A 27,172-nucleotide genomic window follows, 5' to 3' on the forward strand; every position below is an offset into this window, starting at 1 on the left:
TCACAACCAGAGCAACAATATTTTTTATATTAAAACGTTATACATAACTTTCTACTGTTATTTATATCATGTGTTACGGTTAGCACCATAATCTTGACCTATTTGCAACTTACCTAGTAAATTTCATTTCTCATTCTTATGTAAAATATTGCAAATTAGATTATTAAACACGTACACCAGGTACCATGTAGTCGAGCTACTTTAAAAAATAGCCTATCGAAGTGTACCTCAGTTAAATGTATATATAATGTGAACTTCAACATTGAGAGATACGTTTAACTGATTAGTCACAAGCAGGACTGAACAAACGTCCTTTATTCCAATGCTAACCAATGTACAATCAGTTCAAGACATTGTGATAGTAATAGGCTTAAGATCCATATATTGAAAGAAAGGTCGATCAAAATTTAGACCTAGATATCGGTAATCCACTTACAACAATTAAGTAGTATAAAGCGCTTAAAATTAATAATAATCCATGAAAATAAAAATTTAAATGAAGTGGTAAAAATACCCCACAAAAACTTACTTCACCAAGAAGGCAAACAGCTACTTCAATACCTCCATGGGGTTCAAAAACTGAGTCGAAACTTTCCCGATAGCAGTAGTTAACACAATGAGATAATGATTGGTGTTTATCAGATGAATATATGCTCCTTAATAACCATAACCTTTTTTTAGAGGAATGAGCATAACTAGTTAAATAAGAGAGGTATAAAAAGAAAGGTGAATGAAGTCTTAAAGACTGATAATATTTAAACAATTAACTGAAAAGATTATACACAGATATCATCGTATTTACACATCAGTCTAGCAATTTATATACTACCACCACCACCACTATATTAACTACTTCTATGAATCCAGTGTTCATCTTGTTGTGCTAACGAGGTATGGCAACTTGGACCGATACATATATGTGCCTGGTCCTACGTTGTAGCTGACTGACTGACTGATCAGTCTAGCAAACAATCATTAAAGACATTTGAAAGTAACTCGTTAAGACCAAGGCTCTGAGGGTCGTCTTTACTTCAACAAGAGTTAGAAGACCAATACTAACTTATCATTCAGTTAATAGGTAGATAATAAGAAACTGGGAAGCATTCATTGATCAGTTGAATTGTTCTCAATAAGCATCAACATATACAAATAATTTTGAAGGTGAAACAATATCATTAAATGTAAATTTCATGGAGATTAGTTAACAAAAGAATTTCAGGAAGTCATCTTGAGGTAATTCAAAATTGTTCTGGATTTAATTTATATAGAATGAGTTGCTGAAGTTTGACTGAAAAGTGTGGACGGTGAAGTTCCAACATGCAGAGAGTAAAGAAGTAGTCAGTGATGATATTGTAAGATCCTCATGCTTTATTACAGATTAATTGAAGTTGAAAATAAGAATCGTTGGATACGAGCCCAGTGATTCAATGGTTGAGTGTTCGCTATGAGACCGAAATCTCAAGAGTTAGATCTCCAGTAAAGTCGTAGATGAGCACTGATTATGAATTCTATACTAGAGCGAAACGTTTGTTCAGTGCATTCTAGTTTTCAGTGATATACCAACTGAGACCAATCATTTGAGAGCATTATATTACAAAAGCTTACCATCATATCGAGTGCCGAAGACTTTTTTCAGATGACTTAGCATTGTAGATCAAATTTTCATAGCTAAACTTAACCATAAAAAGATCTTTTTTGTTCAATCTTATTCACTTTCTCCCATGACCTTTACTTATCACTGGGTTACACCAGTAGTTGAAAAAAACTGAACATACAGAAATACAGAAAGATTTACAATAATTTCACGAATACAATCATGTGCTCGCTGGTGACTAGTTTCGAGAGGTAATTCTCAGAGTTCTAGTGAGAAGACGTGACTATTCGAGCTAATCTGTATCAAGGATGAGGAAATTACCCATCAATCACAATCGAAGATGGTCGCACAATATCGTGGATTCGTTAGAGTTAGACATTAAAACCGTTGAATGATGGCTCATTCGTATAGAGATTAAGCGTTTGTGCGTGAAACTGAAGGTCCTGTGTTTGAATCCCTCATGCAGGATCGTAGAATCGCACTGCTGAGGAGTCTCATACTATGACTAAACGGCAGCCTAAAACTTCCAGGTTTTCAATGACCGTCTATCATTGATCGGTTCATGATCTCAATCAATATAATCCAATAGCAGATGAATTTCAACAAGCCATCATTTTTGAAAGTCTTCGGTCTAGTTTGAATCCTCTTTATCATTAGACCGATATCATTCAGTATTTAAGAAATAAAAAGTTTGGATACATTAAAAGAGTACTTTAAATGAGAAAATGTCTATATACTACCAATGGTTTAACAATTTTTAACTAAACGTGACATCAGGTGCAAACTCTTTAAAAGTGTGATAAGCATTAGGTGATATATACTGGTTGAACTAAATCTTGTAATCACTAACATTTATTAACAAGGCATAGAAATATTATACAGGAAACACATTCTCTCTTTATATTTAAAAGGTTCAATAAAGAGAGATGTTTCATTGGAATCGAACAATGCCCGGAAGTAACTCATCGATTCGCTTACAGAATACTGTCTTTTTTTCTATAAAAAAAAGTGGACATTGATCAGTACAAATGTTTAGAGTAATATCTACATAAGTATACTCTGATAATTTGATTGGTATAATGTTTAAAAGTTACCCAGTTATTGTTATCAATAATAATAATATATAATACTTTTCATAGTTGAAATCATGAGTTAATACAAGCTAGACCCCTATGAAAAACCTCGAAACACTGGTCTGCCGTTTCTTCCTATTGTGGGCCTCCTCAGCGGTACACATCCACGATCCCGCTTCACGAGATTCGAACCTAGGACCTATCAGTCTCGCGCCAGGGCATTTAACCACTAGACCACTGAGCCGGCATCGATGGTGTTAATGTCTAACTCCAACCAATCCACGACGTTTGAGCAACCGTTCACCAATTGTCTTCAGTGAATTATTATCTCACAACAGACGTGGTTGAACTCCACTCAGACTAGTAGGTTCTGAGTTCGAATCTCGTGAGGCGGGATCGTGGATGAGCACTGCTGAGGACTCCCACAAAACGGCCGTCCAGTACTTCCAGGTTTCCATGATGGTCTAGCTTCAATTCATTCATGAACTCAACTATGAAAATACTGAAATCTCCACAAAACCCCTGTTAGTTATGTCCATAACTAACCAATCACATCGTTGCTTAAGCTCCCACCACGTCAATCTGATATGTCTGTAAACTATCCCTGTTGCATGTGACCTACCAATTGAAAGACATTATTATCCTATTATATTAGTGTGACCCATAAATTTTATTCATTTAACAAGACACGCAATACTGGTCGGTATGTTTGTGCGTTTCACTTGATGACTGTAATCCCCTTAATTATTGTACTAATCTAATTGTTTTTATGTTTAGAAACAGATAAAGTTTAAAGCCAAGTTGTCCTTGTTCTGACTATAGCTTTCACATAGACTCTGGGATCGCCAGTATCGCGTTTACAGTTTTAATAGTATATCTGTAGGACAAAATAAATCCTACAACCCCTTCTGCTTTATGATAATAATAATAATAATAACAATAATAGTATCCGAAAGAATTATAACTTACACAATTCGAATTGTATTTTTATCAAATGATTTAAAATGTTGATTAACATCAGCATTTACCAAGTGTATATCATCCACAGTATCATTGTTCACTTCTGTTGTTAACGATTCATTACACTCAGTTGTACACACTGATGTTAATGATTTCGGTAAAATGAATTGTACATAGGTAAGATTATTGCTCAACATAATGATGAATAAATGCTCATTTAAAAGAAGAAAAAGGAAAAGGGAAAAAGAAAATGAGGAAAAAGAATAACGTATTCGTGAATTCTTTCCAAAACAAACAACACAGCTGCGGGGTTTCGAAGATCTATTAATGAAAACGATGAAACTAAATTAGACTGACAACGTCGGATAAACCAATCGAATTACAATAGTTCAGTGTTTAACATTTTTTGGACTTTCTGATAAGCGAAATGAAACCGGATAGATAGGAATGATATTCACTAGTTAATAAAGTTGAGAAGACGCAGAGTATTAGGGAATGATGGTAAATCAGTTTATGAGCTCATGAATCTTCATCGACTGAGATGGTTGGACCGCCACGTGTTACGTATGCCTGAACACCGATTACCACGACGCGCAATGCTGACTAGTGTAGGGGATGGTTGGAAGAGAGTTAGGGGCGGCAAAACCAAAACATGGCATCAGTGCTTGAAGTCACTAACTTCTAGTCTGAGCCATGTTGGTAGATGCAGACCACCTGGTTGGGGTCCGCGTGACTATCTTAACCAATGGTTGGAGACTCTAGGTGACATGGCTCAGAATCGATCACAATGGCGTAGGTGTATACACTCTTTATCTTCCCTTAAACCTTGAGATTAAAATTGCTTCATAACTTTCTTCCTTCCTATACTATATCCTTACATACAACCTTTCTTTATATACTACCACCACTAAATTAATTACTTCTATGAATCAGGTGTTCATCTTGTTGTGCTAACGATGTATGGCAACTTGGACCGATGCATATATGTGCCTGGTCCTACGTTGTAGCTGACTGACTGACTGAAAGTTGAGAACATATGTGATGATCAGTCTTCGTTAATAGATTACTATTATTACCATTATAAGCTGAGATGGATAGTGGCTAGCAGTGCAATCCAAGACGTGCGTTTCGTCCTATTTGGGACTCGTCAGCTGGATGTACCTGCATCTCAGAGTTGATGTTTACTCTGGGACTCAAACTCAGTACCATTCGCTTCAAACGACATCGCGTTATCCACTAAGCTACTGTGTCCTGATAGCCACCTACTTGTGCAATGATGTGAATTTTAAATTCATTTGGTATTGTTTAGTTGAATGTTGCCACTGATGTTTATGACTGCAATTGATCAATCTCTTATTGGCATATGTTCATAATATGAGTATTGCCTCGATATAGCCTTAATTCACAAGCACTATAAGCAGAGATGTTTTCCAAAATGTCCGGAAATAAAATGATGGAGAACACTGAAGAACAATACGCACGAGTTAAAAATAGGATGAAATAGATATCCTGAATGCTCTAGTCAAAATCCGAAAACAGTTTAAAGAAATTTTCTTGAAAAAATAAACAAATAAAATATTATCAGAAGGGGAGCACTTAACTGATAGACCACTGAGACCAGTGAGATCATATGCTTACTAGTGACTGACTTCGAGAGGTAAATCCTGGAATTCTAATGAGAAGTAGTGACCAGTGGAGTTCAAACCACGTCTGTTGTGAGATGGAAACTCACTGAAGACAATTGGTGAACGGTCGCTCGACTTTGTGGATTGGTTGGACTTAGACATTAAGACCATCAGATGCCGGCTCAGTGGTCTATCGTGCTCTGGCGCGAGACTGGTCAGTCCTGGGTTCGAATCTCGTGAGGCGAGGTCGTGGATGCGCACTGCTGAGGAGTGCCACAATAGGACGAGGTGGCCGCCCAGTGCTTCCAGGTTTTCCATGGTGGTCTAGCTTTAATTGACTCACGCTTGCAACTATGAAAATAAAATATTAATAACAGTAAATCATCATAAAGTAACATACTGAACAGTATCTTTTCAAGAATCTTAACCAAAACTTTGAATAGATTAAAGAATGAGCTTTCATTAATAACTGACTGATATAATCATGATGATGACGATGATTACTTTTCAATATTGAATCCTTTGATGCATATCTACGTATAAATGCATGAAGTATACAATTAGCTGAATTTCGATAGTACGCAGTTGATTCAATCGAATCGAAATAACCATTGAACAATGGACCTAAAAGGCTAAGTGATAAAGCGACTTCTTTTATTGAATTGTTCAAATAATTTTCATTCTGATACTTTGACTGTTGTGAGAGGTGTTTATAATGATGCTTTGAAGGTTTCTTTTTGCATTTTAAGAAGTAATCAGTGGATGAAGAAGAAATTTTTCGCACATTAGGTAAACCTAGAAGAAAAACAAAAAACCAGAAACAAAATCCAGAACATGTAGAACAGAATTACTGATTTTCAATATCGACGACAAAAAACATATTCTGGGGAGAATGATGATTGAGACAAAAAGGAACAAACAAATATTTATCAGTATGGAGTCATGGAGATGATCGATTTTCATTGAAGCCATTAACTAATCTAAGGTGAAATACCGTTTAAATCTTGGAAGCAATATACGGCTCTTTCGCCATAGTATAAGACCGTTTAGCATAATCCGTTACCAGTGGAGTTATACTGTATCAAGTGTGAGGCAGATACCCACCGGAGACAATAGAAAATGGTCGCACAATATTGAGGATTGATTGAAGTTAGAAATTAACACCATTTCTTACCGATTCAGTAGTCTAGAAGTTAAGTGTTCACGCACGAGACCAAAGGTACTTGTTTCGATTCCTCCGTGTGATGTCATGGATGCACACTCCTGAAGAGTCTCGCATTAGGACGAAATAGTCCCCCAATGCCCCCATGTTTTCAATAGGAAACAAATAACTATTCGATAAGCTTGTTTAGTGTTAAGTAAACATACACTATTGATTCCGAAAGTTTAACTTCTAAAGTAAATGGTGCAAGATCTTTTGTGATAATGTTGGCTTACGATAGCCAGTATAAATGCCTTTGACTAAGATATTGTGTACTACAACTTTTCTACCAATAAGAAATCACTCTTCGAGAAGGAAATGCCATATGTTAAACAAGATTTAACACAATAGTAATCAAACAGAATTAGCAACTAGACTATTTGTTTCAGTCTCGTAGACAATCATTTTTTAATTGAACAACTCAACTGTAGTGTTGAAGGAAACACCTTTCGGTGGTGGAGAAGATTTGTAACTCTGATGGATGATTTTGATGGAGGTCAATAAGAACCAATCAAAATCGAGGTGTACAGGACAAGCTGTGAATTACGTGTGGAGAAATTCAAACACTTCACTTCTACCCGAAGTTTGTACTGATGATATCGTTCAAAAGGACGATGAAAACTCCACGACCAAACCATCCAGCTCAGAGAATAAACCTACATCAAAAACACCTTTCGATGGTTTTGTTTTCTGGTAATCTAGAAACCATAAAGTTGGATATTAAGAATTCCAAAAACCAACTGATTCGAAAATGTTTCAATGATGTTTAGAAACACTGGACACAGTGTTGATGTTAGTTAGTGTAGTAATCAATAATGTGTGTTACTTGAATACTTGTGGCTGAATTTCTAACCACTTCCTAGCACGCTAAAATCTACTGTGCTTGATCCAGGGAAAAAATTGAAGACAGTTTGAATAAAGAAGATTGCAGGTTCGTTGGTGCACTTGATATTCTAGGGGTTTTTGAAAATATGTTAACATTGGTAACTATATAGGTGATTACTTATTCAGGACATGATGATTAATCCATCGTTTTTTTTTTGAATTCTCTGAAGGGTTACTATTGAACACTGACTGTATAAAATATTTTCTCAGATTTAAAAGACCCTAAGAGAAAATCTCGAGGATTCTGAACAATTACAAAACAAAAGTGACAGATAAACATTGACAAATATATTAATATAACTGATTTTTTCTATCTATGGAACAATGGATTGGCTTAAAAGAAAGCTTACCAGTAAATAGAAGTACATTTCCTACATCAAAAGTATTTCGTCTACATTCTAAAGAAGAGTATACATCAGTGACATGACCAAAACGTATCACAGGAGGTGTAAACTGTTGTTGACAGTTTATATGTGGATTGGAAAACTCTTTGTTAATCAATATTAGATCACCAATAGATTCGAACCAACCATTGATTACAAGGGATACCTTAATTAGTAGATAAATGAAAAGAATCAATCCATCAAATTATGATGAGAAATAAAAACTTAAGAATGAATCTCACATAAATCGAAGGAAACCGTCCAAATTCCCGCGGTTATTACTTTTTAGAACTTGCAATTAATCAAAGAAATCATCATACTTTTGATTTGTTGAATAATGGGTCACATAAATCACGTGATATACTTAAGCATCTTCATAAAATGTTTACAACCAAATATGCAAATAATTACCGCTAAATCTAAGCGACACTAACCCTGTGACTATTTAAGGAATGAGAGATCATATTGAAATTTACGCTCCTTGTGGCGCTTGAATATGGATCACCTAGTTCCACATTCTGAGACATTAAGTGCTAAGATATTCAATCTGTGAACTGAATGACACGATTTCCAAAGTGATCGTAAGTTCAATCAAGGCTCCACATATACATTTTGCTGAACAATGGCAATTAACACGAAACCTAAGGCTTAGGTTTCGTACAGATTATCTCCAATTAGTTAAAATATATGGGAATTTCCACCCAAGTATCCTTTGAAAATCAATAATTCAAACCACTGACTTCAATCATAGTAATATCTATTATCTGTATATTATACTTTACAACTTAATTATTGATGAGTTAACTTTGCTTTTCAGGCAGTCACAAAGTAGAACTTCGTACGTACGTACATCAGTTCGAGTTTCCATACCACATTAACACAGAGATACAGTTGCTGATTCAAATCCCATAGTGGTAAAAGTAGTAAGAGTATAAGCAGTAATCCGAAAGATTAGAGTTTGAAGGTGTTATTAAAGGAGTTTAGTCCAATGAAATAAATTTGGAAGAAGAAAAAGGATAGTAACATGAAGAATTCAGAAGATTAGAATTTGGTAGAATACAAAGAGTGGATGCACCTTCTCCATTGCAAATGATTTTGAGCCATGTTATTCAAGGTCTCTAACCATCGGTTGTTGTCATCTCGCAGATCCCAACCAAGGTAGTCTACACCTACCAACATGACTCAGTCCACTTGTCAGTGACTGCATGGATTTGTACCACGCTTTGGTCTGGTCGCCCCTAGCTTTCTTCAATCTACTCTTACGCCGTAAAACATTGCACGTCGAGGCAGTCGATATTTAAAAAAGGAAAGAAACAAAACAACTAATTTAACATACTTTTGCATTTAAGTAGTTTATCCATTCAATATATAAAAATAAATGATTCCATTCTTCATATATATTACATTCTTTAGGAAAATCTAAGCATAAATCACCAAGCAATAGAATGTCATTTGTATTCTCCTCTAATGATAATCTATCCTTTTTATTCATTGAAATTTCAACAATACGAATATATAGACATGAATAAATGGATGATATCCATATCTGAAAAATCAGTTACAACATATGAAATGAGAAAGAAACAACATTAATAATACATACAAATTACAAGTTGGGATCATATAAAACATTAACTACAGTGGTCTAGTAGTTAAGCAGTCGCGCGCGAGACTGATAGGTTCTGGGTTCGGATGTCGTGAAGCAGGATCGTGGATGCGCACTGCTGAGGAGTCCCACGATAGGACGAAACGGCAGTCCAGTGCTTCCAGGTATCTTAATGGTGGTCTAGCTTCAATTGATTCATGATTTCAACTATAAAAAGAAACAAATCAATTAGATTTGAATATAGAATTTCTTACTTCTATGAAAGCGCTACTGAATGTAGAAGTATTAAGATACTTTATTTGTCGATAACAAATATTCAATAGGAAAGAATTGTGAACCACAAATCATTAGAAAGCAGATTTGTCTTATCAGAATAGGATTATGGAAATTGTTGAGTTTTGATTGAGATCATGAATCGACCAATGCTAAACGACCATAGAGAATCTGGCACAGTAGTGACTAGCTTCGAGAGGAAATTCTCATAGTTCTAGTGAGAAGACGTGACTAGTCGAGCCAATCTGTGTCAAGTGTCAGGAAGTTAACCATCAAACACAATCAAAGATGGTCGCACAACATCGTGGATTGGTTAGACATTAAAACCGTTGAATGACAGTACTATTAGTTTTATTTCAACTATTTCTTGTCATGATACTAACTTCCCTTTAAAACATACTTTCTCCTAGTCTCTTTCCTTTTATATTCACGATAATCTTCTAGTCTTTGATCATATCAAAATTTTCGTATTACATTGATTCAATGGTAGATATTCATCATTATTAACCATGTAACCATGTAACACACTACAATGTGTAAAGCTCTTATAACCATGTGAATAAAACCCTCAGTAAAAATTTACTCTCAAGTTACATAAATTAAGATACTAAATCAATATACTTAGTTACAATTCAACAAGTTGTAATAATACTGATATATTAACCACGGATATATTCTATTTAAGAAACATATAAAACCCTGGGTATATCAGGTTACTATTTAAAAAAAAGCAACTTAAATGAAAGACACTTATGTGTATAGATGTGTGTATAAATGAAACTAAAATTCGATACAAATTATAAAACAAACAATGATAAACAGAATTTCAGGCGTAAAATATAGTACACAATATTCTACAACTTGACCCCCAAATGCCCTGGTACGGACGAGAGTGAGGAGGGCCCACCCTCTCTCGAAATGTTCTCACATGGTCACGTGCATACAACCACTGTCAGAGAAGTTCTACTCACTGCCTTCTCATGGCATAACTGTTGTTTACGAAATTGAGAGGACGAAAAGTGAATGTCCGGAGCTTGAACCGGGTTGGTGGACACGGAAAGTCCACCTCAAGGAGTTGGAAAACTCTCATTCCAAACATGTGCTCCAGTATCCTGAGGGAACAAATGGCGTATGAACCAATTATTGGTCACCGGTTACCATGGGACTACATCTCCTCACGATGCTTCACTGCCTTGTGGATCAGATCTTTAGGTCAAAGGCACGGAGTGTGGCCCCCTAAGAAAACCACCTATTTCAGTTTTGGTACCCAGGCAGTATCACAGCCCTCACGCAAATCAAATGACATTTGTGTGGAACATATATATCTGGTGCCCCCTTGTACCAATATTTGTGTGTTCAAATAAAAGAAAGTAAAATAATAATCTACAACTTGACTAAACAATAATTCAATTATGGTGAGTGTGAAGTAGTTAGTAAACGGTAGCATTGGATGATGATGTTGTGAACGAAAACACAAGTAGAGACAATCGAATGCAATTGAACAAAAAATTACAGAATCTCTTAGTCGAATCTGATGCTATGTTTTGGTTTGGCCGCCTTTAACTCTTTTCCAACCATCCCCTACACTAGTCAACGTTGCGCGTCGTGGTAATCAGTGTTCAGGCATACGTAACACATGGCCCAACCATCTCAGTCGATGAAGATTCATCACCTCATCAACTGATTTACCATCATTCCCTAATAACCTTCGTCTAACCTCACTATTACTTACCCGGTGATCCCATCAGATGCGAGCAATATTTCTAAGACATCTATAGTCAAATACTAGTAACCTACGAGTATCTTCTACTCTTAATGGCCACGTTTCGCAGCCGTAAAGTAGAACAGAAAGAACTGCAGCTCAGTATACTCGTCCGTTAATTGATAGACGGATATCTCGTCTTCGCCATAGGTGACGTAAGTTGGCAAAAGTCAAACGAGCTTTTTGAATCCGTTCTGAGATTTCGTCAGACACTAACCCATAAGGGCTGATCAGATTTCTACGATAAGTGAAGTTTTCAACGCGTTCGACTACTTCACCCCCTATTCTTAGTTCAGGTGTTGACGTAGGGCAGTCCTGAAGCAAAAATTTGCATCTAGAGGAGGGAAAAACGCATTCCAAACATCTTGTCATTGTTGCTCAGTATTTCCAAAACACTCTTCAAAAAAAAGTAAGTTGCCATTAAGTATGTCAGTTACCATACTAAACAGTTTGCTTAACAATTATAACAAGCTGGCTCTAGTACAATATTTTTTTTGAAAATCAATGAAACGAAATTACTAACACGAAATTCTTTTTTGAAAAAAAAAACTGTATACTCATACTTGAAAAGAGAGATGACTATGGTTAGTTGAACAAGGTGGCAATGTGTTCGTTGTATCTATCGACGATTGATATCCAAATTGATTAGTGTGACATACGAATGAAGATAGAATATCTAAACTAATTAAATGTTGTAAATGACTTAATTGAACATATTGGAAAATATCCATTTCAGATAATCCATTGAACTTAGGTTTAACCTTCTGAAAAATAATCATAATAATAAATATTATTATTATTATAACAAAGTTAAGTATACACTTTGACAAAAAAAATAGGAAATGTCATTCTGTTGACTCTCATCTTCCTGTCTGTGCTACAGTATGTGAAGAGATCGGATGACATAAGTGAGAATATCATAGAGGAGTATCAGTTCCAAGGAATCTAGTTGACTATCATTCAATTAATCAGTCATACGCAACGTAGAACTTGATAGATATGTGCATGAATCCAAGTTATTACAAAATATTAGCATAAAGGCCCCCAAACGACCTGGTACGGCCGAGAGTGGGAAGAGTCCGCTCTCCCTCTCCAAATGCTCTCACATGGCCTCGCGTATATAGCCTCTGCCACGGAAGTCCTACTCACTGCCTTCTCGTAGCAGGGGTGTTGTTCACGAAAGTGAGAGGACGAAAAGCGAATGTCCGGCACTTTAACCGGGTTGGTGGATGTGGAGTGTCCACCTAGGGGAGTTGGAAAACCCTCATTCCAAAACAATGGTGCACATGGGCTCCAGTATCCTGAAGGAACAAATGGCGTATGAAACAATCGTTCGTCACGGGCTACCATGGGACTGAATCTCCTCACGATGCCCCACTGACTTATGGGTTAGACCTTTAGGTCAAAGGCTCGGGGTGTCACTCCCTAAGAAAACCACCTGCTTCGGTTTGGGCACCTGGGCAGAATCACAGCCCTCACACAAAAGTGTGGCGCATAGGTATCCGGTGCGCTTTGTACCAATATGTATGTGATTAAATAAATAAATAAATAATTAGCATAAAGAGATGAATATATATAAGGATGAAAACCAAAGTACTACGCGTTGTAGTAATATCAGTGGTAGTAAAAAGATTCAGGTATAAAGAATATGATTCAAGAGGAAAAATGAATTTGTGTCACAAGAAAAAAGTTATTTTCAGATTCAGGATCTGAGAGAAGATAAAGAGTTCATGCATCTAGGTCAATGTAAATGAGTCTATGAGATGTTGCCCAACGTCTCCAACCATTAGTCATGATAATCTCATAAACCCCAACCAGGTACTCAGAATCAATCTATATGGTTTAGACCTTAAGTCAATAACTTTATGGGCTGGCCGCACGTTTTAGTTTAGCTGCTTTGTCGGTTGTTGTAAATTCAGGTAAAAGCTTGAACTGATTTAATAGTACAACACATCCTAATCAATAGTATACTTGAAGTGTACTGAGCATAAAAAAATCAGTCTTTTACGAAGACATGGACATACGGTGTGATTCTGAAAGCTAAAATCCAGCATTATTAATTGTAAGAGCTTGTATTTTCTATTTTCAATATTCAAAATGAGATCGATCAGTCATTGTAAGTCAATTTAGTTCCTCTGAATAATAAATGTAACACATCAGACGTAGTGACTATATTAGCTCGGAAGTCAAACTGGTGTTCAAGACAATGATCACTGAACGGAACGAAGGATCAGTGACACAACGACAAGACAGCTAAACTATTCCAATGCGTCCCAGCCTCGCTAGCTATAGGGAGAAGTCCAGGTGTTAAGAAGAGGGAAAATGTATTCCACAAGCAGTCAGAAGCACGAACAACAACAACAAGCACAACTCTAGCGTATATATACCATAAAATATCCTTAGGACACTTCACAATATAGCATATTAAAAGAAGGAACAACCCAAGTAGGAAACATAATATGAGGGTGAAAATGGCCGATGTTAGAGCGGACGTGAGAAACTCAAATCTCCAAAGCAAAATCACAAAAATAAGCCATTTACCAAGTAATTGTTGGGGTTCTAGCAGCCCCCTCCCTAAACAATATTCAATCCCTCATATATTGAATTCGACTGTTAACTATAAATACAATTTTTGTCAACATCTTTGTTTAAATTTTAACTAACGTCTTATAGTGTCGGTTGATATGTTAAGCCCATATGCCTTAATCTAACTTCTGGACAAGTCAATTCACCTATCCATCATGGGTCATGTTTTCACCTTTTTAACTATTCACTTATTAACCCTGACCATTTTCATATGAGCGCAGGTGTGTGCACCCTTCTTATCCTATTTACCACATCTGTCATTTATTCTTGTCTAACTATAAATATTAATTAACGCTTGCTTAAAATGAGTTGGCTTTCCCTCCATCTCCAATGCGTGTGATTTTTGTTTCGCTCGCTGATATTTACACATATGCTTATAACTTTCTGGCCTGTGTCATTTGTCAATAAAACTGTAGCTGCCGCTTCTCTTTACCTTCTGATTTTATGCACCGTTAAGATTTGTATGATAACGGTTATCCAGGTGCACGATTAGCGACGCATGGCACTACAGTCTGTCCATATAGATAAACTGATAGTTTGGAATCTCTATACAGCAATTAACCGACTATTACTCATATTAAAAAAGAGAGAATAAAACGACTCACCACATTATTTAACTGTTTCCCATGGAAACAAAACCAAGTCGATAATCCTAAACTATGATTATCAGTAGTATAATTAAACGAAGTCGATGAAAGTGATTTATCACTCGATTGATTTACGATGAATGATAAAGGACAAATAAGATTTAATAATTTTTGATATAAAATTTGATTATTGCCAATTTCATGTGGATTATCTTCAGATGCCAATACATAAGAACAATTATGAGAACATAGATTAGTAAGTTGTAGGATAGGGTAATGTAGCAGTCCATATTGATCATACAATAGATGAGTGTTTATTAATTTTGGCCAAATGGTATATATTGTTGGCATTAGAACACTATTTGTTTGAATCCAATCAATAAGTAAATGGAACATTTGACGTGTAACCTTAAGGAGAGAGAAAATGAAAAGGAGAGTAAAACTATGATGAAACTATGGAAATTTATAAGGCATACCAGTGAAGGGGATCTTTATAAGGAATTGATGTGGCAATAGAAAATATAACTCATAAATGATAATTTATGTTCTTTTTGTACTTACACTACTTATTTACTTACTTACACCTGTTACTCTTTGTGGAGCACAGGCTGACAACCAGAATTCTTCAACCAACTCTGTCCCAGGCTCATCTTTCCAGGTGTTTCTAAGTGCTATTCATCTTTTTGATGCATGAATCCAATGTTTTATTTGGACTTCCTCTCTTCCTTTTCCTTTCAGGATTCCATGTCACAGAATACTTTGTGGTGCAGTTCAGTGATTTCCGCAATGTGTACAATTCACCTCCATCTTCTTTCTCTACTTTCCTATTCACCTAGGAGTTGGTTGGTTTTCTGCTACAGTAGATTGTTGTTGGTATCTGAGCGAAGGAACTAAAGTATCTTGCGTAGACAACATTTTATAAATAGTTGTACCTTTTTGATGATGATTGTAGTAGCTATCTAAGTTTTAGCTTCTCTTGAAGCCCTTCTGGAGTTACTGCTGATTGCAAGCCCGGATAAAGGGAGAGGGTTGGGCGGGAGGTTAGCGAAGCCATCTTGCAGAAAAGAACTTTTCGAAAGAACGCTAACTTAAATCACTCGGGTAAATAATTAAATGTTTGGTGAGTTTGCGGAGATAACGGACTGATCCTATTTAGACAATTCGTAATGAGGATGTCTCATACTACGACGAAACATCATCAGTACACGACTATCTATAGGATAAGCGTACACTTACAGTGTGGATATGGTATTGTCTACTAACCAGTTTGTTCATATGACGAATTCCGAACAAATATGCAAGTTAGTCACATAATGAACAAATAACTCTTAGACAACACATTACGAACACCTTGAGTCTGACTGGTAAACATTCAAATTCTCGATAAAATATAAAACCCACAAGTAAAGCTGCAGATTCTTCATAGTAACGCGCATCAAGGAACATAAACTTTATTCTTAAGGTTTCGTCTATCGATATGAAATAACTTAAATCAATAATATTCATATTGTAAATATCTGTTTTGTAGATTTTGTTAATTCTCTAGGAGAAAGTTAAACACGACACTGATCATTGATTCATAAGATATTATCACAATATGTAGCTTGTATTTGTCACAGGTTGATCTGAGCTGGTTTGTTCCTGAAAACCAGGTAGCACTGAGCAGACTAATACTCAGTAATGCTCGATCATTCACCCATGAGCGGTTGAACTCAAAATATCCAGATCTTGAAGTGAATGTTTAATCATTAGAGCAACTTGGTTTAGATCCAATGTTACAATTCCAATCTCAATCACTTTGTGATATAATGCAAAGATTATACGATCTCTACTTCAGTCAAATCATCGCAATACGTAAGTAATAAACTGACATCAAAATATAAAAAAGACAGTTGAACAACAAAAGTTAATTAATAAAAACCCTCTACTTACATATGGATATATACTATTGATTGTATGAAGCATAATAGGCTTTGTGTCCTGTTCTGTAAGATCATCATCATGATCCGTAATCCGATGGTATTTATACTTGTTATCTTTGTTAAGACTATTACTGCCTTCAATATTTTGTATCTGTCTTAAATCTTTCAATATCAGTTGTATAAAATGTTTTACAGATTTCACATTTAATACACCAAGAGATTGTGAATAGTCTGTACGAAATTCAATTGATCGAATAGATTGTGGTATCATGAAACATCGTAATAGATCTAAGCAGGTTAGTCGAATAACTAGATGTATATGTGTGTATGTGCATAGAGATGAAGTATTGAATAGAAAAATAGAGAAAAAGGAAAGAGGTTACAACTGTGCATAGAACAAAATGTACACAACAGAGATAAGTAAGAACAATTGTAAAATACCAATATAACTGCTTGTAAGGATTGTTGAATTTCATTATATGCTCAGCCTTGAATGGCATGGCTCAAAATCATTTGCAATGGAGAAGGTGCATCCACTCTTTGTGTTCTTCCAATTTCTAATCTTCTGCATTCTTCATGCCCCTTTCTTTTTTCTCTTTCCAAATTTATTTCATTGGATTATACTCCTTCAATAACATCTTCAAACTCTAATCTTTCGGATTACTGCTTAAACTCTAAATACTTCTACCACTATGGGATTTGAATGGACAACTGAATCTCTGTGCTAATGTGGTATGGCAACTCGAACTTATGTACGTACATACGGAGTTCTACGTTGTGACTGACTGATACGCTCAGTGGTAACTAATTTCGAGATAATTCTAGAATTCTAGTGAGACGTTGTGATTAGTGGAACTTAACTATGTTAAATATGAAACAGTTACCCGTACGACAAAAATAGAAAACGGTTGAGCAATGTTGCGAGTCAGTTAAGACCAGACGTGTAGGTCAATGAACTCTGGCTCAACATACTGTGTGTTAAGCGCATTTTGCGAGACCTGAAGGATCATGGTTCAATCTGAGGTGCGGTATGGATACACGCTGCCGAGAAGTCTCATCCTAGTACAAAACAGGAGTTCAATGCTCCTTGGTTTTCTACGGATATCTAACCCAGTTTGAATCGTGATATTATTAAACATGTAAACCAGTTCAAGTTCAAAAATATTTACAAAAAGGCATATCTCTGCATTCAAAGTCATACAATTACATTTGATCACTTGGTTTTCTCATTTCTATCAAAATATATAATCTGTTCACGAAATACACAAACAAATACTGAGGATCAAACTGATGATAACATAGGACAAACTTCCAGGATATTCATGAAGTGCTAAAAACTATTCATGAAGAAAACACAATGAATGTATTACAGTATGGATCATAACAAGTACGAGAATCATGTAAAATGATGGATTTCCTGCACATTCGTCAGTAATATTTCCCAAATTCCGAACCAATAATAATTGTGTAATAGTTAGTGATACTATCCCAGTCTCCAATGGTTGGAGACTCTAGGTGACATAGCTCAGAATCGATCACAATGGCGTAGGTGTATACACTCTTTATCTTCCCTTAAACCTTGAGATTAAAATTGCTTCATAACTTTCTCCCTTCCTATACTATGTCCTTATATACAATCTTTCTTTTATATACTACCACCACTAAATTAACTACTATGAATCCGGTGTTCATCTTGTTGTGCTAACGAGGTATGGCAACTTGGACCGATGCATAAATGTGCCTGGTCCTACGTTGTAGCTAACTGACTGACTATCCCTTTTGCCTGAACCAAATTAGGTGAAATATATTTCGAACCAAAAAAGCATTGGTGGTTGAAACCTTTGTAAATTCATTGATATATGATCCCTTTGAAAACAAAATGTCATCTATCATCATAACAGTAATTGATTTAAGTATTATTTTTCAATAGTTGCTTTAAATCGAAAATCCCCTGGTACAGCCGAGAGTGGAGACAGTACGCTCTTCCTCTCCAAATGCTCTCACATGGCCACGTGTATATAGCCTCTGACAGGGAAGTCCTACTCATTGCCTTTTCGCAGCATAACTATTGTTTACGAAATTGAGAGGACGAAAAACGAATGTCCGACGCTTTAACTGGGTTGGTGGACACCGCGCGTCCACCTAGGGGAGTTGGAAAACCCTGATTCAAAACTAATGGTGCACATGGGATCCAGTATCCTGAAGGAACAAATGGCGTATGAATCAATCGTTGGTCACTGGCTACCATGAGACTTCCGATTGCGTCCAAACTATTGGCTTCTGTCATTCTTCGTAGGTTGTTTAAAACCCGAGAAAGATTGACTCGCGAGGAGCAGGCTGGTTTTCGTTCTGGTCGAGGATGCATTGATCACATCTTCACCCTCCGCCAAATGTTAGAACACCGTCATACTTATCGCAGGCCAACAATCGTAGTGTTTCTTGATATCAGGGCTGCCTTCGATTCGTTGGACAGGACTGTTCTCTGGGATTGTCTATTGAAGAAGGGTGTGCCTGAGAAGTTCATTAACATCTTAAAGGCCCTGATACGAACACCTCAGGCAGAGTGAGGGCATACAACCACCTTTCTCCCTTGTTCCATTCGAGCAGTGGGGTTAGGCAGGGTTGCCCAATCTCACCATTCCTCTTCAACTTTGCCATCGACGACATCCTGGAAACAGCTCTGATGGATGTAAGTAATGGCGGTGTGGATCTGCTGCCTGGAAAACGACTTCTCGACCTCGAGTATGCGGATGATATTGTCTTACTGTGCGATAAAGCCCAAGGCATGCAATCCGCACTAATTCAGTTGGCAACCAGTGTCCGCAGGTACGGCATGCGCTTTGCACCCTCCAAGTGCAAAGTACTCCTACAAGACTGGCAGGATCCCAATTCTATACTCACCCTGGGTAGTAAGCAGATTGAAGTAGTTGAGAAGTTCGTGTATCTAGATAGCTGCATAAGTGCTGTTGGTGGCGTGAGCTATAAGATCGATGCATGTATAATGAAAGCCAGAGCGGCTTATACCAATCTGGGCCATATTTGGCGCCTTCGTGATGTTAGTCTGGCTGTAAAAGGTCGGATCTACAACGCGTCGGTGAGAGCAGTTTTGCTCTACGCTTGTGAAACCTGGACTCTCCGAGTTGAGGATGTTGAACGACTCTCTGTGTTTGATCATCGTTGTCTCCGAAGGATTGCTGATAACCAGTAGCAAAATCATGTTAGTAATGCAGAGATTCGGCATCGTGTGTTCGGGGGCAGAGACGACAATCCAATTGGTGTCACCATCTTGAAACATCGACTTCGGTGGCTTGGACATGTTCTACGAATGTCTTCGCAGAGAATTCCACGTCGTGCATTATTTGTCGACGCTGGGATTGGTTGGAAAAAGTGGAGAGGTGGTCAGTGTATGAGATGGTGTCGTGGCATGAAAGAAAGCTGCAAAGGGCTAGCTTCTGTTGGTCCTTCATGACCACGTGGCTGGGGTCCGAGAGATGGTGCAACACAGTTGCTAGAGACGTTATCAGATATGGGCTCAGAATAGAAGCCAGTGGCGTACCTGCTGTAACCTTCTTTTACTTTCTTCATAAAGAGTGGTTCTAACTTTCTTAACTGAAAGAGTCTTCTGGTTGTACATTTCAGTCCGCCTTATCTTTTCATCCTTTCTCTTCCTATTTTCATTATTTTGTGCGGCGCATATGTATCTGGTGCCCTTTGTACCAATATTATTGTGTTTAAATAAATAAATATACAATAAAAGATAAAACTTTTGATTAGAAACCCAATTTCATTTAGTCAGGTTAAAAGTAAATGTTACAAGAAGAAATTAACTTACTTGGACACTTTGATAAATTAGACATTAATTTTAAAATCTCTTCAATTAAGTGATATATGTGAACCTAATAAAAGATATAAATACAAACAAATAATAATAATAATAACACTCTACAATTGATAGAAATCGATCCAAGTAGAAATCAAAATTTCATGCATTTGGAAGGAATCTATCCAGTACAGATTTCCATTCATCCTACTACTTACTTACTTACTTACGCCTGTTACTCCCAATGGAACATAGGCCGCGGACCAGCATCCCCTAACCCACTCTGTCCTGAGCCTTCCTTTCTAGTTCTATCCAATTTTTGTTCATCCTTCTAATGTCTGTCTCGCAGTAATGTATTCTTTGGTCTTCTACTTTTCCTTTGGCCTTCAGGATTCCATGTTAGTGCTTGCCTTGTGACGCAGTTGGGTGATTTCCTCAATGTGTATCCTATCCCATTCTGCTACTACATTATTATTATTATTATTATTATTATTATCATTATTAGTTAAACACATATTGGTACAAAGAAGCATCGAATACATATGTGCCACACAAGTCGCTTAATTTGTGTGTGGGTTGTGATACTGCCCGGGTGCCAAGACAGGAGTAGGTGGTTTTCTTAGGAGTCACACTCGAGCCTTTGACCTAAAGGTAGTGAAACAACGTCAGGAGATGTGGTCTCATGGTAGCCGATCACCAACAATAGGTTCATACGCAATTCGTTCCGTTGTAATGTGGGTTACTTATATCTATATAAGAATAATATGGTGATGGTCAGACATAGAATGTATTTTGGCAGAAGATAGATAAGGAAAAAACAGGAACGAAGCACAACCGTTATGAAAATTCATAAACAATGAAATCAGAGTATATGGACTGATATTTGCAAAAGGAACAGTTAAGATTGAGACAATTGATTGCCATTTTGCAAATTAACTGTTTACTGTATGGTTGTAAGATTGTAGTGAGATAGTCTGTAATTCGTGCTTATTCACATTCGATTGTCCCCACCTGTGTTCTTGTTCACTACACCGTCAGCACCATGGAACCCATGTTCACTGTCGGTTTAAAATTAGGATTTTCCAACTCCCCTAGGTGGATCCCCTATATCTGCCAACCCGATTAAAGTGCCGGACATTCGCTTTTCGTCCTCTCAATTTCGTAAACAACAGTAATACCGTTAGAAAGCAGTGATTAGGACTTCCTTGGTAGTGCTTGTATGCACGTGACCATGTGAGAGCATTTGAAGAGAGAAAGTGAACTTTTCCTACCCTCGGCCGTACCAGGACATTTCAGAGCGCTATTATATGACCAGAATAACCTTATTATGTGATACGCGCTACTTATGACGACAGATATAAGTAGAACATAGTAGGAATTAGGAGCAGAATGTTTATTGGCAGAAGATTCAAATAAAGAGAAGAGGAAGGAAAACAGAAAGCAATCGAAATAACAAAAATATTTGTTATATCCCAATGAGTAATAAAAATATATTTATTATTAACTTGCTACCCACTACTCAATTTCTTTAAAACTATTAAGTTCAACCTTAGCATTGATACCTATATTCCATGTATAATTTTCATATTTTACAAAGACACTTCGTGACTTAATATACAATAACTAATTGGTTTGTTGAACCTTAGTTTTCGGCCACTACAATTAGATAATTCATCCTCAGTAGCTAGGTGGATAACGTGATGGTGTTTGAAGTGAACGGCACTTAGTTCGAGTCCTAGAGTACACATCAACTATAGGTTACAGGTACATATAGTTGACGATTCCCGAATGGGACGAAACACGCGTCCTGGATTAGACTGCCAACCACCATCCATCTTCGCTTATAATGCTTGTGACTTAAGGAAATATCTACGCAATCCGTATATAATGCATATATGCCAATAAGAGACTTTACAATTGTAGTCCTAAACATCAATGGGAAGATTGAAACAAACAATACGAAAATGAACCATATAAGCCACTCTTCATCATAATTTTAGGCTGTCAGAAAATGTATTTAAAGTTTTAATTTCATAGACTAGGTGACGTATTAGGATATTCTTCAAGCTCGTTGAAATCTGACATACTGAGGTTAGCTAGTATAGATTTTTTGTTGTTTCCTGTGTTATCGGTGTAACTTCCTTTCTATAACATATTTCCACGGTTCATGATTAACGTAGAAAACAAAATTATACAACTCGAAGCAACGGTACGCTTTCTACACTCTCATTAAAAATCCCCCCCAAAATGAAATGACGTCGAGTTTGTGATGCCAATGAGAAAAGCAAATTTATATTCAGGATCTGACAATACCAAACGAAATTATCATAATACTTACTTGTAAATACTTATCCTCAATAGGATGTGGTCCATGGAGATATGACTTAAATATACTAAAATAATTGGCGGTAATCAACGACAGACAATTTGACCATATATAATTTTCACATTTCATTGAAACATTGACAATTTCCATAGGAGACAATAATGATTTTATATGTTGACAACAATTAAATAATGATAGATTATGTAAACTTAATCGAATAAATAATCGTGTTGAAAAGACTAATAATCGTACTGATTGTGGATTGAATTTGAATGTTGATTCATTTTGATTTGTATGTTGTGACATATCTGTTCAATAAAAGCGAAAGATAAAAGAGAAGCTTCTTTGGATTAAAACAAAAATGATATACTGGTAAAGAAAGTTATTTATAGTTGAAGCCATGAGTCAATTGAAGCTAGACCACCATGGAAAACCTGGAAGCACTGGACGGCAGTTTTGTCTTATTGTGGGACTCCACAGCACTGCGCATCCACGATCCCACCTCGCGGGATTCGAACCCAGGACTTATCAGTATCGCGCACGAGCGCTTAACCTCTAGACTACTAAGCCGGCATCCAACGGTGACCAGTGGAGTTCAATCAGGTCTGTTGTGAGATAGAAACTCACTGAAGACAATGGTGAACGGCTGATGAACTCCGTGGATTGGTTAGACATTACCACTGGTGGATGCCGGCTCAGTGGTCTAGTGGTTAAGTGCTCTGGCGCGAGACTGGTAGGTCTTGGGTTCGAATCTCGCGAGGCGGGATCGCGGATTCGCACTGCTAAGGAGTCCCACAATAGGACGAAACGGCCGTCCAGTGATTCAATTGATTCATGATTTCAACTATAAGAAATTACTGGAATCTCCACAAAAACCCCTTCTGAAGTAGAAAGTATTAAACTGACAGTTAAAAATAAGATTATACAAACAGAACAAGACAAAGACCTTAATAAATATATAGTTAACAAAATGTAGAATTTGAATGGGTTCATCGAAATGTTCCTAATAACAAAGCTAATTTAGATGTGTCATTTGTAGAAATAACTTTGTGACCTCGATTGTAAACATAATATTGTTTAACTATGAATTGGTATACATACTATAAAAATTTCATTTATTTACATAGGTAACAGTATCTGTAAATGGGGAATATAAATCGCATAAACCAGCTATTCTGAACTTTTACAAGGCTTCTTGAGTATCTCAAGGGTTACATTTCAGGCTAAGAAGCTAGGCGACATGAGGTTGAATCCTCCAGAGAGTACCAATTCCCTCAAGATTACGAGTAAATCTTGCCCACATATGTCCTATAGCAAGAAATCTAGATTTATGAATTCCTATCGAATAAATTTAACCACCTAACGCTTTAGTATAGTCCATGCAGTGTAGAGTTACTTGGACAAGTGACCACATTGCAAATCAATTGATAGAACTTGATTAGCATTGACAAGTACTAGATAAACGTGACATTGGTCACTATATATATATACAAAGACTTACCAAAATAACGATTATCTGTATAAGTATTTAATGTTTCATGTATCGATTCATCAGAAGTTAATGATGAAGAAGATCGTGATCGTTCCTCAAACTTTGTAATAGATAATGTTATGTTATTATTATTACTACTGTCGCTACTATTAGCAGTAGTAGTATGGTTCACGAAAGGATTTTCATTAAATGTGTACTGGATAAAATGTACAAGAAATTCATAAAAATTATTAAAGCCATATAGTCTAATGAATTGTACTTGTGTAAAAGCATCTTCTAGTATAGTAAATAACTGATCAATTGAATTGTTATACTTATCACTGTATGAATCCCCACTATTCAATGATGACTGAAATGTGAAAAAAAAAAGAGAAAATAGTAGTGTAATAAAAACAAGAGCACGATTGGGGACAATCGAATGTATTCAAGGACAAGATTACAGACTATCTCACTACAATCTGATAACCATACAGTAAATAGGTAATTTGCAAAATAACAATTGTCTCAATCTTCACTGTTCCTTCTGCAAATATTAGTTCTTCTTCTCTGATTTCATTATTCATGCATTTTCGAACCGATTGCGCTTCATTTCTGTTCGTTCCTTGTCGATCTTCTGCCAAAATACATTCTATGTCCGACCCTCAACATATACTACTTATATGGATATAAGTAGACCACACCACAGTAGGTGTCTATCGAAACTTAGTTATTACTATGAAAAGAAAGACAAATTGTGTCTATATGTGGATTTGTGTTAATTATGGAAATCAAGAATATACTATTTTGATAATCATACTATCAAGTGTATACATTAACTTTCTCTCAATCTGATATTTAATCCACTAACGGTTATGTGAGTTTGTTGGAGAGACCCAGAAAATTCCTCGGAAAAAGCTGAAAAAAGGCTCTGAAAACGTTGAGAAGCATCTTGTCTAATCAGCATTGAATGAAAGTTCACCAGAAACATCTATAAAGGGAAAAGTCAAATGTCACATTTCTAATTGCATGATTGTCTTTCCTGCTACTATGTTTAGTAGCGTTCCAGAACTTTTTAGAAACCCAAGGCGATTTAAAATGCTATAAATCCCCTTGATTATCTGTACATAAACGGACCTTGTAGTAAAGTATTACTTCTATATTTCGCGTCTTTTTTCTCGTGTTCACGTGGCCGCATAGACAGCCTAGGGGGTTACTAGAAGAGCTTACGAAACCCAATTAAGCGTTCAGTTAAGAGATTGATCAGATATATCGCTAATGTCAATGTTTAGTTAGATTGCATCATTTTACACTGTTAGCGTAAAGATGTATGTGAAATAGTTGATTTAAATAAAATCTAAATCAAAAAACAATTAACTGAATATAGTTTGAAAGGCTTATCATGTTCTTTAGGTCTTTCTTTCCTTTCCAGTTATAGATGATTATAAGAACTAAGTAATTAGACTGGAATCTTCATTCATTACATCATATCATTCCAAGTATCATGTCTTAGTCATCTCATTAAATAAATACTGCTCTTTAACTATCGAGTTCTATGTAACATTTATCATTCCAAAACGCTTATTGCATTGTAACTATACCATTCTTACGCTCTCGTTATACGGCTTATACAAGAAAACAATGTGCTTACAAGGGTGATGGCTATTATGGTGTATGTTGCAATAACAGTCCTGTACTCTACAATGTTGTCACTTATATGTATACATTTATATACTTAATACTATTATAACCCTTGCGAGACGATAGCAATCGATGGTTAGAGACGTTGAATGACATGGCTCAAAATCGTTTACAATGGCACAGGTGCATCCACTCTTTGTGTTCTCCCAATTTCTATTCTTCTGAATTCTTCATGTTCCTATCTTTTCTCTCTTTCCAAATTTATTTCACTGGATTATACTCCTTCAATAACATCTTCGAACCCTATTCTTTCGGATTAATGCTTATACTCTTACTACTTCTATCACTATGGGATTTGAATCGACAACTGCTTCTATGTGCTAATGTGGTATGGCAACTCGAACTGATGTACGTACGTACAAGGTTCTACGTTGTGACTGATTGACTGACTGACTGAACTCTTATGACAAAAGTTCAAACAAAACAATCTATACATTATGTTTTCTCAAATAATGTAAATTCACATTTTCTTATATGTTACAGTCACTTCTATGTCGACCCGATCATCCTTGTGAATTAGAGTGTACCATATAATGATTTTTAAAAGATAAATTATTACAACCGAACTTACTGAAATGATAATCTTATAGATATCATTCTATGACTACAGATTTAAATGTCACTTAGATATTGAATTAACATAATGGGACTACTTATTTATTGAATATCAATTTGTAAATTAGAATTTGAATTAAGTTGTTTATGTAGAGATGCATGAAACTACCCATTTGGCTGAACTGTAGATACTGTGATACTACTTAGGTGCCCAGACCGAAGCAGGTGGTTTTCTTAGAGGGCCACACCCGGAGCATTTGACCTAAAGGTCTGATCCAAAAGGCAGTGAAGCATCATAAGGAGATGCAGTCCCATGGTAGTTGGTGACCAACGACTGGTCCATACGTCATTTGTTCACTCAGACTACTGGAGTCCATGTGCACCATTGTTTTGAAATGAGGGTTTTCCAACTCCTCTAGGTGGACTCGCAGTGTCCACCAACCCGATTTAAGCTCCGGACATTCGCTTTTCGTCCTCTCAATTTCGTAAACAACCGTAATGTCGTGAGAAGGCAGTGAGGAGGATTTCCCTGTCACAGGCTATATACGCGAGGCCATGTGAGAGCATTTGGAGAGGGAGAGCGGACTCTTCCCACTCTCGGCCGTGTCAGGGTATTTAGTGGGGGGGGGTTCAAATAAGCGATCAACTGAATACTTTATACACTAAACTATCGCTCCCAGAAATAATATAGACGTTTTGTGAACCAGTAAACATCGTTGATGTTAAACAATATTGAACAAAAATTCAATTTTCATGGTCAAAAGCATGAGTCAATTGAAGCTAGACCACCAAGAAAAACTCAGAAGCACTGGACGGCCGTTTCGTCCTATTAAGGGACTCCTCAG

General features: G+C 36.5%; 1 protein-coding gene across 1 annotated transcript in view; it reads right to left on the minus strand.

Annotated features, from left to right (window-relative positions):
* Window positions 1–27,172, minus strand: part of Smp_162930 (beige/beach protein-related) — a gene marked incomplete at both ends in the record, with an annotated part of 105,860 nt that overhangs the window by 78,140 nt on the left and 548 nt on the right. The window contains 8 exons of the mRNA XM_018790235.1: window positions 530–695; window positions 3,637–3,766; window positions 5,727–6,047; window positions 7,689–7,887; window positions 16,468–16,745; window positions 20,290–20,353; window positions 22,616–22,911; window positions 24,105–24,444. Of these exons, the coding sequence (XP_018655598.1) occupies window positions 530–695; window positions 3,637–3,766; window positions 5,727–6,047; window positions 7,689–7,887; window positions 16,468–16,745; window positions 20,290–20,353; window positions 22,616–22,911; window positions 24,105–24,444 (1,794 nt within the window). The remainder of the gene's footprint in view (window positions 1–529; window positions 696–3,636; window positions 3,767–5,726; window positions 6,048–7,688; window positions 7,888–16,467; window positions 16,746–20,289; window positions 20,354–22,615; window positions 22,912–24,104; window positions 24,445–27,172) is intronic.

This window comes from Schistosoma mansoni, chromosome W, assembly GCF_000237925.1.
Source record: "Schistosoma mansoni strain Puerto Rico chromosome W, complete genome".
In the NCBI taxonomy this organism is placed as follows: domain Eukaryota; kingdom Metazoa; phylum Platyhelminthes; class Trematoda; order Strigeidida; family Schistosomatidae; genus Schistosoma; species Schistosoma mansoni.